This window comes from Thermobia domestica, chromosome 13 (genome assembly GCF_964235325.1).
Source record: "Thermobia domestica chromosome 13, izTheDome1.hap1.1, whole genome shotgun sequence".
NCBI lineage: Eukaryota > Metazoa > Arthropoda > Insecta > Zygentoma > Lepismatidae > Thermobia > Thermobia domestica.
The window spans coordinates 211,784,014-211,799,142 of record NC_137466.1 but is presented as its reverse complement, the minus strand read 5'-3'; the positions used below and the strand labels follow the sequence as shown (position 1 = coordinate 211,799,142).

Below are 15,129 nucleotides of genomic sequence, written 5' to 3'. Positions count from 1 at the left end.
ACAAACATTATAGGCAGAGTACCTCACTGGTTCTGACTTAAATCTTGAAAATGTGTCTGCGTACGCGAGTGATAATGCTAGTATAAACTACGGAATCCGAAACAGTGTCTACTAAAAATTAAAAGAAATAAATCCAAACATAGTGGCAGCTAATTGTTACGCTCACGTTTTGAATAATGCTGTTCGTTTGGAAACGCTAAAATTCAACGTTGACGTGGAAACGGTTGTTCTGAAAGTGTATGCTTTAATATTCATGCTCTAAGAGTTTAGAAATTACTAGAAAAAAAGTTACAAATTCGTAAAGTCCAGCTTTCTAAATCAACCTTGTCCGGCTTTTTAATTATTGCCTTCTGACCACCCTAGTTTCCTCTCCCAATCTCATTGCACTAATTCTTGCATCATCATTCGTTTGCCGTAATCATCCGTCTCTCTTAGTCTAAGGACGCGCATTTGGCGTGGCAGACCGAGAGCTCATATGGTTCGAATTCCACATTAATCGGTAGTAGTGCTGTCGATTTTTTGACATTTGCGGTTTTCGGTTTTTGAGAAAACCGGTTTTTGAAAACCGAAAACTACAAATGTGGTTTTCAAAACAGACGTTTCGGTTTATGAAATTTCACTTTTTTCAAAAACCAGTTTTCGGTTTTATTAAAAACCGATTTCGACAGCACTAATCGGTAGATCCACGTCTCATATGGTCCCATTGTCGAACGGGACGTTAACTCAAACTAACTCAACAACTCCTTTAGCCTAAGGGGCATAACGTGGGACGTTAAGCTGAAAGGTTTGATGTTTTAAAAAAAGAAGCATTTTAAACATAAACATTTACCATATGCATACAAACACTTGAAGTTATATGAGCTTGGGATCTTGAACTCCCATTGCGGGGGCGCGGGGCTCAGTGGTAGAGCGTTCACCTCCGGTGCTTGGGGTCCCTGGTTCGATCCCAGCTCGCACCGTGTGGACTTCGTGGTGGACAAACACCGTGCTCGTGGGGTTTTCTCGGGGTTCTCCCGTTTCCTCCCACTTTCTTCATTCCACCATTTCACTCATCTCATCATCACCGTCTCCTTTAGCCTAACCGGCATAATCGTGGGACGTAAAACTTAGATTTCATTTCATTTTTTTTGAACTCTCATTGCATACACCACTGCTTGACGCTGAAACAAGACATCAAATTTCACAACCTTTCAATAAAAGGAATCTGCAGAGCTTAATTTTTACTTTTCTTCAGTCACATTAACAAGCAGATCGTAAATACACTTTTATTGAAATGTTTTCCCTTTATTATTTACTTAAGGTATGCAAATGGCGTGTGATAAATCATGTGCCTATCACTAACGCATATTCTTGAATTTACAAAGCGAAGGTCGCCAACTCCGCTAAGTGATTGGTGCCCTCTGGTTTGAGTTTTATGTAACCAGTTAGGATTATACAAGTGCTCGTGTAGTGATTAGCTGCTATCAAGAATCTAGATAACAAGAAAACGCAACGAACGAATTTACCAACGCGCTTCAGTTTAATTTGTTTTAGAGTGGCATTCTGTGCATCGTTAGATTTTACCAGTCACGTTGACCGACAGTATTTTCATATCGCTGACGCAACGAGAAGCTATTGGTACGTATTTTTGTTTCCAACCAGTTCAGGGGTACAGGAACGGGAAAAAAAGGCACCGTTTACGAACTCGATTTCCTGGTGTAGTTTCTTAAATTTCCCTTTACTCCCCCCCCCCCACACACACAACAGAGTTCCTGCATCTCTGAATTTCTTCATTATTGAACTTTATATTTTTAGATGCATGTTTTATTTACTAAATATGTATAGCTTATTTCTATTATACTGTAAAAGTATTTATTGTAAGTCGTCTTTACTTCAATAAATCAAGTGCTTTACTTAAGTATACTCCATCTAGTACAAACTATCTTTCTAAAAAATATACATTAAACTTCAACTGTGTACGATATCTTTGTATATTATCGCCTCTCGTAATACCACAGATAAACATTTGATACGAAAACACGGATCGATCTGGGTGCGACATTCAAGTTCGAAGATTGACCTTCACACACAAAAAGAAAGAAACACACACACACACACACTGGTCGCAAATTCTTTGGATCGATGCCAGCCAGTATAAAACTTGCGTCTCGTACGAATGAGAAAGACTAAATATTGTTTTCTTTCACTTTACAAAGTACACTTTTCCCAGAAAAAAAAAAAAAAAAAAGATTTTTACACTGCCATGCTTAAGACAAGATTTTAAAAAATACGATGTCGAAAATTTGGTTTATATAAATTTCCAAAAGGGAAATCGTTTAAATTAATAATTTATTTATTCTCATAGGGTGGGTAGTTTGTTGTCTTAGATTTCAGCGTCTCCTTTCCTAATTGCTATAGGGACATTCAATGTCAAAACAACAACTTATCAGACTTGACCATCTCAGATTTTTGTAAAAATTGGTGTACAGCTTTATTACAGTGAGGGATGAAAAAATCCCACATATTACCTCTCCCACCTTGAAAGTGTCTCCATACAGGGTGTTCAAAAATGTCCAAAAAATTGCATTTTTTCAGTTACAGTAATTATTAAATATTGTCATAAAATGGTTAATATGTGCACTTGAGACGTAAAAAAAAAAAAAAAACCCACCATTGGAAAGCTTAAAGATTGCTCTACAAGTTGTACTATATTTAAAAAAACTTGTAAAATAAAAAAATAACTTCAAAAATTCAAATTAAGATTTGAATTTTGAATTTGGCATAAAAATGTCCCTCTGAATTTGTTCAAAATTGTTCAGATGTCTCATATGCGTACTAAAACGCCACAAAGTTGCATTTTGGGCACTCAATGGGATCCGATTCAAAATTCAACATAAACCACGCATTTCACGATATTGACCATGTGACCATCAGATCGATAACTATTTGCCCGGAGTTATTTACCTGCAGGATCAAAGGAATTTATATTCAATTTCATTTGTTTCTTGATGTATTCATTTGAATTTACACAATTATCCACCATTCGAGTTATTTAGAGAAGTATTACGTTTCCAAACAGTACTTAATACAGGTCATTATTCTTCTTAGTCAGTATGGATATTTCTAAATTTATGTTGGCTACATTGATACATGCTATTTACATTCCTTTGTTTCAGGCTTGCTATTACAGAACATATTATGAAAAGGAGGGATATATTTTCCTCCCTTCCACAATATTTGTATCAAATGTGTTATGAAACACAGTGACACTGCTCACAATCACTTCACACACTTTCAACTAGGGATGGCCAGACGGATCCGGATCTCGGATATCCGGATCCTACAAGATCCGGATCCGGATCCTATAAGATCCGGATCTCGGATCCGGATCCGAAATTTCGGATCTTGGATCCGGATCCGGATATCCGATTCCTGGATCCGGATCCGAAGTTTCGGATCTTGGATCCGGATCCGGAATTTCGGATCTTGGATCCGGATCCGGATATCCGATTCCTGGATCCGGATCCGAAGTTTCGGATCTTGGATCCGGATCCGGAATTTCGGATCTTGGACCCGGATCCGAAGTTTTCTATCTTGGATCCGGATCCGAAGTTTTGAACATTGGATCCGGATATCCGGTTCCTGGATCCGCACCCGAAATTTCGAAGTTCAGATTCATACTCCTGTTTTGAATATTTTAGGCCTTAGATTGAGACCCAGAACTAAAATATCCATATGTATAAAATTGACTAGGTGAATTTTATCTAACTCAGTGGGAAGACAATTCAATTTAAATGACAAAAGATTACATCAAAATCTCATTTTCACATTTTTCGGGTTAGACCATTGTTCCGCACACCCCATCATTTAGTCTTTAGTATATCTTTAAACGTACTACAAGTATGCCACTTTCATCTGAAGTCAATAGTTGTATAGATCTGCCTTTTGTTTTATATTAATCGAGTTAGGATTAAAATTCGATTGTTTGTAAGACCTATGATAATATTTTCAGAATGAGTTATAACGTTGAAAAACTGCATAGTAATGCTGCATATTTTTTGTGCCACATTGGAATTTAATGTAGTCTATCTTATACAATCGACTCTTATGATTAATTCAATGATCTGAACTCCTGCAGCATTACGCTAAAATCATGGATGTCTTTGAATTTTCGTCATCATTTCTATTTTTTTTTTTATTACGAGCAAAATAAATATCATAAGCGGTATTTTACATAATACATATAGACGCAGATCAGTCAGTTGATTGCTTAAAGTTTATAGCAAAGCTATTACATTTCTAAGACACTGGCGGCCTTAGGACAAAATCCATGGCTTTCCCATAAAATCTTAAATATCTCTATATAAAAAGGGCAAAGTCCTGAGTGACTGAGTGAGTGAGTGACAGATCACCGTACAGACCAAATCGCTTAAGCTACAAACTTGAAATTTGGACAGTTTATAGGGTTTGTGACGTAGGATACCACCAAGGAAGGACTTTCGGAAATTCGACGAGGAAGGGGGGAAATGGGGTGGAAAATATTGATGATTCTTGACGTTAGATACTTCAAATTTGGTATTTGGGTTTCTCATTGAAAATAATATGATACTTGTTAAAGTGCTTTTTAATATTTAAATTAGAAGGGGCAGGGAAGATGTAGAAAGTAAAAGAACGGGTGGTAATTGCAATTATTGCAATTAGTATAATAATATGCCTATATCTCGGAAACTTAAAGGGTTAGAAACATGGAATTTGGTATTTGGACTTCTCACTTAAAATAATTAGATACGTATTTCAACGTTTTTTTTTTTTATGTGTGGCCCAGAAGGGAAGAAAAGGGGCGAGAAAAAAATTAAGTGGGGATTACAATTATTGTATTAATATGTTATATCCTTTAAGGTTAGAGACTTGAAATTTGGTATTTGCACTTCTCATTGAAAATAATTTGACATGTGTTTCAGTGTTTTTTGACGTTTTAGTAAAAAGGAAAAGAAAAGAGATGGAAAGGAAAGAGGGTGGGGATTGTAATTATTATAATAACATGTCGATATCTGGGAACCTCTGAAGGTTAGGAGCATAGAATTTGGTATTTGGACTTTACATTTGAAATAATTAGGTATGTACTTAAGCGTTTTTTGATGTATGTCTTAGAGGGGAAGTAAAGGGGCGGGGAGAAAATACTTTTATATCTCGGAATCCTGGAATGTTAGAAATCGAAATGAAATCTTTAAGTTTTACGTCCCACGGTTATGCCGGTTAGGCTAAAGGAGACGGTGATGATGAGTAATGAATGAAATGGTGGAATGAAGAAAGTGGGAGGAAACGGGAGAACCCCGAGAAAACCCACGCACACGGTGTTTGTCCACCACAAAGTTCACTTCCTGGAATGTTAGAGAAATGAAACTTGTTATTTGAACAAAAATTCGTTATCTTGTGAAATAAAATGCTTGTGTTTTACATCCCACGTTTATGCCGGTTAGGCTAAAGGAGACGGTGATTATGAGAAATAAATGAAATGAAGAAAATAGGAGGAAACGGGAAAACCCCGAGAAAACCCACGAGCACGGTGTTTGTCCACCACAAAGTCCACACGGTGCAAGCTGGGATCGAAACAGGGACCCCAAGCACCGGAGGTGAACGCTCTACCACTGAGCCACCGCGGCCCCTTAAAAATTCGTTATGTTTGCAGGCGTATGATGTGCGAGGCCGTAGACCGAGCAAATGTGTGGGCTGGGGGGAAAGCCCCCATGTACTCGCACTGAAATTCGGTATGTCTCGGGATACCGGAATGTTATTACATACAATTTGATATTTGAACTGAGATTCGGTATGGTTGTAGGTTTACGAGGTACGAGGTCATAGGCCGATTAAATGAGATATCAGAGGGTCTAAGGGCAAATCCCCAGACATTTCTTTTTAAATTGATTATGATTAGAGGCTTTTGTGGTGCGAGGCCCTAGTAACGGGGGTCTAGTGGCGAAGCCCCCAACTAGCCGAGGTCTATTAAGTATATAAATGTATTTGCGTAATGACTGGAAATTGCATGTATGCCTGTGGACAAAATTGCATAAGTAGCCACGAGAAATGACAATCCTTTAAGATAAAAATTTTAAAAAGCTACCAAAATGTACTCTTGAATGAGTTGTATAAAATTATGTTTGCGCAGGGGCGAATCCAGAACGGACTCTTCGAGGGGGCGGATAGATTCTTAGGGGGCGGTTGGGGATGCTAGCAGTGAAAAATTACTTAGATGATCTGAAATTGCCACAAATTACTACTAAAGTACACTGTTAATGGTGGCGCTGGGTAGGAGCAAACGACTTTTCGCCCTCCCCCTGCATCCGCCTATGTGTTTACATGAATGATATAGCTCCTTATACAACCTATGCAGAGTTAATAGTAGTGGATTACTAATTACAAAGATACGTGTTACTGCTCGAGGCTCCATATGGTATTTTGTATACACATACAGTACATTAATACATTGATTTTGATACATTAATTGCCATTTAGAACTTCATCTCTACTACAATTCTTAATTCTAACTGGAGTGGTACGGTCACAGAGAAACGTATTTTTAAAGAAAGAAAAAAATGCTCATCAAGAGCAAGAAAAGGAAGTTGCTCCTTAATTTGATTTGATCTATATTTTATGGGCTGTTCTATTAGCAATGGCCTAGCCCATCACGACTAGGAAATGGCCTCACTCAGTGACCACAATAACTCAGAAAGAATTAGAAAAGTAAGCAGCCAGAGTCTAATGAAGAAGCTTGGGCTTGAGACTAAGGTTTCATCCCAGCATTTGACTAGTGTTACAGAAAACAAAGGACAAATTTCCACCAGGATGACAGCTTTAAAAAAGATTTACTACCTTTTCGGTCAAGTATTTCCACCAGAATCTAATCTGACAATGAGATTGCTCTCACCTAACTCGACAGTTTTACTCAATCAAATTTGGAGTAATTGTGACATATTAAGGCACGAAAACCAAATATCAACAGAATGAAGGGAACGCAAGGCTGTCACACGATCAGATACCAAAAGTGTCTTAAAATCTTATTTTAAGCATAGGAATGAAAATCACTTTGTCAATAATTTCGAAAATTTTGCTGATTCGGAACACCCGAATTTTCTGACACGGAGTTTCGAATCCGGATCCAAGATCCGAAATTTCGGATCCGGATCCAAGACCCGTTTTTTCGGATCCGGATCTAAGATCCGAAATTTCGGATCCGGATCCAAGATCCGTTTTTTCGGATCCGGATCTAAGATCCGAAATTTCGGATCCGGATCCAAGATCCGAAATTTCGGATCCGGATCTAAGATCCGAAATTTCAGATCCGGATCCAAGATCCGTTTTTTCGGATCCGGATCTAAGATCCGAAATTTCGGATCCGGATCCAAGATCCGAAATTTCGGATCCGGATCCAAGATCCGAAATCTCGGATCCGGATCCAGTGTCCGGATATCCGGATACCGGATATCCGGACCCAAGTGGATCCGGATATCCGGATCCAAAAATATCCGGATCTGGCCATCCCTACTTTCAACACAAACAATTAGTCAATAAATTATTTTTCTTATTTCAATGATGCACTCCCACATGTCTGTAACAGCAATACTCAAGCCATCAGGGGGCCCTAAATCATGAAGTGGGACGTAGAGAAGGCGGACCACTCCACACTGTCTGCGGGGAGGCCCCGAAGCCTTTAGTTACGCCACTGGCACCCCCCTCGGAAAATCCTGGATCCTACCCTATATTATATATATAGGGTGTTTCAAAACAAGACTGACAACGACGTTTGTGAGGTGATTCCTGACACGAAGACAAGATAAAAAGTATAGACCAACCTGGGTGCACAAATCCTTCCTTTCCGCGTCATAGGCTGCGTGGCTGCTAAAAACGAAAAAAAAAAATGAATTTTAAAGGTCCACAGCTCCAAAAATATGGGACCAACCGTAGTCGAGTCAAGACTTGATTTAGGAATTAATATGTGCCCTAACCAAATATCCATGTTTCAGAATCCTAAGATACTTCCGCAATAGTTTTTATAGAGGTAGTTGATGAGTACTTCAAATGTTATGCCCGTAGCCTAACTGCCTCTATAAAATTGTTGCGTGGACCTTAGGATTCTGAAACATGTATTTTTGGATAGCGCACATATTAGTTCCTAAATGAAGTTTTGATCCGACTATGGTAGGTCTCATAGTTTTGGAGCTTTGGACCTTTAAACTTCATTTTTTTATGTCTTCGGCAGCCTATAACTCGGAAAGGAAGCATTTGTGCACCCAGGTTGATCTATACTTATCGTCTTATCTTGGTGTAAGGAATAACCTCCCAAACAATGTCGGTGTTGGTTTGAAACACCCTGTATATACAATGTTTGCAGCGGGGCTCCCTCGTGGCTACACGGATACCGTACGCGCCTTTGGCATGAGAGACTGGAGTTCGATTTTAGAGACTTTCTAGCCACCCTCAGTGACTGGGATAAAGTTCAATCCATTCATAACATTGATATCGAGCGACTTTTGAATTATTAGTTGGATATTGTCAAAGAAAATGGAGTTGGCAACAGTGCTAACGACCATTGATTACGTTTGGGTTTGAGACTCCTCATAGAAAATTTGCCTGGGAGTCCATGAAAAGTATGGACAGTCCTGTAAACGTATAACAAGACGATGTTTCTAAACCAGGGATGCAAATAAGCAACAAAATTTTACTAGCCCAAGAAAAAAAAGAACTACTAGCGCATATCCCACAATAGCAATCATTTACTTACCTTCAGTATGATATTAAATACTCGCCCGCACTGATGAACCATTCGCCCCGGGCGAGTGGTTATTTGCATCCCTGTTCTAACCCGTTCTGTCGTTAAGAATTCTTAACAGTAAAGACATCTTTTACATTGCACATGTTATTACAAAATAATTGCGACAATGGATTTTGTGAACTGAAGTTTAAATCTGGTGTAAAGCAGTGTTTCTCAAACTGTGATTCGCAGACAAGTACTCTTCGAGGTCTGCATTGTGATTCTCTTAGATTGAACATTAGTCCAAAAAAAAAAAATCACGCGAATTGCGTATTACATCATAGTTGAGAATAACAGTTTGGAAATTTCATAAGCTAGCTTTTGGCGTGGGAGATCCGGGTTCGATTTCAGGTGTGAGCTTATTTGGTTCGGATCTCACGTTAACTTGTAGCTCCACATTCTCATATAGCCTCGCTACTGAAAGGGACGCTAAACTGAAAACCAAATCATAAGCAAGCCTCTTCAACTTTCTCTCGCAGAAATTACATTTTATGAAATTGATTATCTTATCTGCTCTCTGAAATGCGGTTGATGCAGTGGCGGATTCAGAGGGGCGATTGCCCCCCAGAAGAAGAAACTTTCTTATTTTATATATATAAATAAAACCCATCCCAGAGTTTGAAGCTCTTAAAAGTAGCTCGAAGTAGCAGTATGACAACCCATCGTGCCCCCCCAGAAGTCGGGCCTGGATCCGCCCCTATTAACACCGATATAAAATTATGGTAATTTTAAATAAAACTGCGTTAAAAAAATACTAAAACATAAAAATACTAAGACTGTTCCGCATATTATTTGACCAAAGCAATTTCTTCCCGCCGCGTGTAGACTAACATCACCCGATGTTGGTCAGGCGCGTCTATCAGTGCTATGGGTGAGCTATGAGAGTAGTTATTTTTCCCGCTAGTTAGAAATTCCGTCTAATTGAGACACTTTCGGGAGAAGTAGGATGTTTAACTTTTCCAAGTATTTGTCTTTTCTAGCTAGACCCAAAACAGCCTAAGTCGGTTTTGTGAGTGTTACAGTATCTTGTACACCTTTATGACGCAAATATTGTATTAGTGTTTCAATGATCAGAGAGCAGTGTAAAAGAAAACTGACTGTAATCAATAATGTGATTTGCAAGTATACGAATTCAGTGGCTCCGGCGTTCGGTTCTCCAAAAAAACAGAACGAAATCACTTCTCTGCATGTAAGCCACCACAACTATCCAGCGGAAACTTCGCGAAATGGCCATGCAAGAGAATCCCCCGAACCAAATACAGAAAGCAAATCATCTAACTGCAGGGCTGTAGTCGAGGGTACACGGCGGTACACGCCGTATATCTTTTGCTTAATCCTAGTCATTAGAGTGTACCTTCTGCTTCAAACCGTATAGTATTTTCTACTTCCGTTTCATTTACTGATATATTTATTTAATCGGGATATGACTCCAATGATAAAGTGACTGTATCACCTTTTCAACAAACTTAAAAAGTTCGTTAGTGAATTCTCTATGTCTGTCTGTCTTCTGTCTGTTTCTCTCTCTCTCTCTCTGTGTGTGTGTGTGTGTGTGTGTGTCTGTCTGTCTGTCTGTCTGTCTGTCTTATTTGCGTGCTTTTCAATTTTGACCCCTCCATTCGATAGAACATCACAAGCTATCTGAGAAAGTAATAGAATTTTTCGCGTCACTCTTACCGTTCCCAAAATATTGGTCAAAAAAAGTTTCGATTTCGGGAGATTTAAGGAGCCGTAAGTCATAGAGAGAAAAAATTAAATCTTTGAGTTTTACGTCCCACGGTTATGCCAGCTAGGCTAAAGGAGACGGTCACACAGAGATCATATTAGTGTTGATCAATACCTAAGAGGATGGTGATCACTTTGGTACCAAATAGTAACTGGTGGCCACTGGCAAGTACCTTCCGGAGAAGATTTTATTAAGTTTAATGTCACATCTTATATTTTACCGAAGGTTTTCGTTGTTACTGTTGTTATTAATACTAGCTACTATTATTTGGATAAACAAAACTGTTAAGTTTTAGGATCAGGTGGTTAGATCGATGCAAAATGACGCATTTTTGTTCTGAGAGGATATCCAATCGTTTTGAAGGTCGATGACTGTGATATTTCAACTGCTTAAAACCTTGTTTTCTGCTGAAGAGAACCAAACTTGTTCGATATTTTAAAATTTAAGGTATGAATATTTTCAATATCACGCCAATGATAATACGTAACTTTGAACAATACAGAACCTATTAATTATCTTGTCTTAATGAGTTTATAGAGTTGAATTTGGGAACAATGTTCTTACTTCTGGATCATCGGGCGCAATATTTTTCTGTTCCTTCTTGTAGTAAGTTGGTCTGTTCTCCTTGCCTACACCCATTTATGTTATTAATGGTGTGATTTAAGTAAGGAGTGACATCAAGAAAATAGTATGAAATACTTTTAGACTATAAAACAGTAATGTATCCTTTATATTTTAATTGAATTAATTAATACATTAGTTTTACATTGTTCATTAGAAAATGCCTTCTATGTTTTTATGATAATCATAGATAATCACAAAACAGCGTATACCCTCCGAAAGTTTTAGGACTACAGCACTGTCTAAATGTACAGTATCTCTGTGAACTGTGAAGCGCACCTTGCGACAACCAATGAATACTAAAAGGTGTTCAAAGCTTACATTTATGACCTTACTGATATTCCTGACGGGAACGCAAGCATTACGATTGGAAGCTACACAACCGATGTCCGGCAAACCAAAAGCGCTTTACAACGTGGATCTGAGCATGCAAAGAGACTTTCCCGACGCGACGGTTCATTGTTGTTGATGGTTATGGTCACTGAGGGACACTGAAGATTCGCGAGGTGAAGAACTGCAGATGACCCTGATGCCGCTCTACGGGCAAGAACTCCCAGAAATGTACGAAAATGAGATCAACATGGTTTGCATCCATGAAGACAAAGCTTCACCACACACACCTGAAAATCATTCCTCGCCTTCTACCAAGGCATGGAGGGCTACAGGAATGCGGACTATACCTTTTTAACGATATATCTGTGAATCTCTAGACGCACGTCCAATGCACTGCTGTAGATTTGGACTGGCGTAAGGAATCCAGTTGTTCCCTATTCGAAGCTTTCCTCCGCAATGACTATATTTTAGAAACATTCTACTATTATGGGCTGGAAGATAATGGAAACTGCGAACGAAAATGCGTACCACAACCGCGTCTTCGCATGTTCGTTATTTTGTATTTTTAAAAATAGGTAAGCTATTTCTTAAATATAAACTAATACTTTCAAACTTCATAGTAAAATGTGGTTTTCCTTCTTTAAAAATAGTTCATTTTCTTTTGTTAGGGGATGACACCACCAACATATGTAAAAGGTTTCCATGATGAGGCTGCAGTTAAGAAAATGAAGTACAACAGACTAGGGAAGACAGAGTTGCAAGTATCACAGATAGGATTTGGATGTGGGCCACTCGGGGGATTTTATGGGTAAGTACATGCTGAAAATAAGAGTAACAGATTAGCAGAGTTTGATTTGTGAAAAACCAAACCAATCACTAATATTTGGTACAAGGCAGATTTCCGAAATTTACAGAAAAAAATCTCGATCTAATACTTGGTATCTATAACTTCATATATACATACATAAAAAAAGATTCGCAGCTCGTATCTCTTACTTCGCGTCGACCCACCAAGTTACTTGGGGGAAAGATGCACAATAACGGTAGTAAATGTTACATCTCAGGAATCACTGAAGCTATGAAATACCAAAGTCACTTTTGAATTAATTGTACAGTGCGTTCTCCCTTGCTGGGGAAAGAGAGGTATCGGCACGCCATCCAAATAGTTATGCTCCCGATTGAGTCCGGCAGCGTGGTAAAACTTGAGGAAGGCATGTATAGGTGACGTTACTGTGATCATATCGAGGAATTCGATGCCATGTCAATACAAGGGGAAGTGAGCTTGCCATAAACGCTCGGGTGCTGCCACTGCATATGTCGGTAGAGCTCCATTACTAGGAAATTCCCCTCAAACAGAGGTCAAATGTTACGTCTGAGGTGCAGACTGCGAAATGGGCATAACTCATTACCCAAAGTGGATATGGGAACACATTTGGATGCTAGCAACAGCCATAAAAATGGCGGAAGAACCCAAAAGAGTTTGGTAGAGAACTCAGCAAAGTTGGCTATACCAGTGATGACTAGAAGAAGTAGTATCCTCAACTACTCATTCACGTGGATCTCTGCTAGGATCGATAATCAACGTGAAAAAATCGTCAGTGGGCACAGATAGATCTTACATCCAGTACATAAGTTTCAACCGTGCAGGAGCTCTAAGTGCTTGGGTAGTATCAGTTTGCCATGTGTTGATGAATATAAGGTTTCTGTGCTTGCCATTAGATCAAGCAATCATCATGAAAATATAATTGTAATGTCTACCTGTAGTATATGAGACTCAATGCACAAGAAAGGGTGGAAACAGCAACTGACCAGCTCTTGGATGACCGTAGTGTAAGGATTCTAGTAGCACGACTAGCGGCTATAATGCTGTGGGAGTTTGAGAATACAGATAACATTTCAGTGTGAGGACTACTGTCACCTATCACGAGCAAACTGTTTAGGCAGGTACTCAGATCAACTTTCTAATGGATAGCGGTTACCGTCGCCTACTGTAATAAAGTAAGAAACTGAGGGAGACAAAATGAATACCATCGTCTCAAACGGCTCTGCCAGTACGTCTGTCTACAATCAAGCGTATCATAGTGGATCCCCTACTGATGGAGATGATTCGTGATATCTCACTAGGGTATATAAGACGTCCCTTGGGCTGAGGGAATATTCATGGTACTTCAGCACGTAGACTTGAGGATGGCATGTAGCTCCCCGCGCGCAGGTGGAACCATGCCGTCCACACTGGGGATATTTATCTCCTAAATGATATTGACTGCGAAAGCAGTGTCCTACATCAATTTCTGGGACCGGTAATGTAAATTGAGGAAAACAATTTTGGGGCCCTGTTGCACCTACACGGGGAGCACTTTCGACTGACTACACATGTTGATTTACATATGCCACTGGCTCCCGGACAAGGCACCTACTGCCTCAACACATGCCACTGGCTCCCGGACAAGACATCTACTGCCTCAACGCGTTCGTGGTACCTCAGCACGAAACTGAACACCTTGAAGTAGGCACAATTGAGAAGTAGAGAGACACCTCTAAAATTTCAGGAGATCTCGGAATTGGGTCGCTTTCTGGCGGGCTGTGGTCAACCGTGGGATTCGGTCTAAGGGAAAGGGAGCTTGCCTTAACACTGCAGATGCTCTCCTGCTCAATGGGAAAGTTTTTTTCGCCAGTACGTATAACTGGGAAAGACTGGTTTCGACTTCTCGCGCAATGAGCGAATCCCATTACCCTACTGGGTTATTAGTTGAAAGGTTTGTAGACTTACTTGTCGAATAAACAACTACCGTGCTTTTGTGGAAATACGGGCCGCGTTCAGGGAAAGTTAATGGTTTCTAAAGTAGGTCGATTGTCGGACAGTGCTCCTGAGGAGGAGAAACATATGGAAGTAGCCACATGTCCGAAATTACAGTAGGCAGGTTCGGACTGGCCAGGGCAGGAGGACAGGAATCCCTGCCGGGGTTCTCTTTTTCTCTTAATGAATATTGAATAGCATGGAAAGTAACATAAAACATGTCTGCTGTGTTGAAGCATAGTTACTCGTTCTAGTTTGTTCCGTTCCCAGAGTTCGATGGCCCTCAGCATTGAACATGGTCTTGAGGTCCAATTTTTGGGATGAAACTAACGGTATTGTAAACTCCTGTTTGCGGCCCTTTGTTTATGGTCTAGTAAAAATATATTTCAACAATATGAAGAATGGGGACTCAGCATCATATTGTCCGAATGTATTGGGGCCCCATGAATGTCGAAATGAGACTGACTTTTATAAAGTTCTGCTGGGGCCCTATTACTCGTGTGACACGTCATTGTAACACCATAAAGAAACAGAACATATCTCCACCCTGAGGCACCACCATGACGAGAAAATGAAGCTGACTGCTTCAAGAAAATCCGCCCCCTCAAATATTACAAGACTCCGTTAAACTTCTTGTTCTTCTTCTTAAACTACTACTATTACTACTACTACTACTACTACTACTAATAATAATAATAATAATAATAATAATATAATATGGGGCCCTCCAAGTGAGGCTCCTACCAGGGCCCTATACCCCCCACTCCGAGTCTGACAGTAGTCTCTCCCTAATTAGGTAGATAAACAGATCGGGTTATGCTGGATTACAGGGAGGTTATCTTAAAAGCAAAAGCCGTTGAGAAACAG

At 39.6% G+C, this 15,129-nt stretch overlaps 2 protein-coding genes across 2 annotated transcripts in view; one reads left to right on the top strand and one right to left on the bottom strand.

Annotated features, from left to right (window-relative positions):
- LOC145667964 (uncharacterized) overlaps positions 1-15,129 on the bottom strand; it is a 223,975-nt gene that overhangs the window by 153,977 nt on the left and 54,869 nt on the right. The window lies entirely within an intron of this gene.
- The window catches only part of LOC145668995 (uncharacterized), a 31,235-nt gene continuing 17,534 nt past the window's right edge, over positions 1,429-15,129 (top strand). Inside the window, exons 1-2 of the mRNA XM_081737317.1 lie at positions 1,429-1,617; positions 12,134-12,273. Of these exons, the coding sequence (XP_081593443.1) occupies positions 12,137-12,273 (137 nt within the window). The 5' untranslated portion in view covers positions 1,429-1,617; positions 12,134-12,136. The remainder of the gene's footprint in view (positions 1,618-12,133; positions 12,274-15,129) is intronic.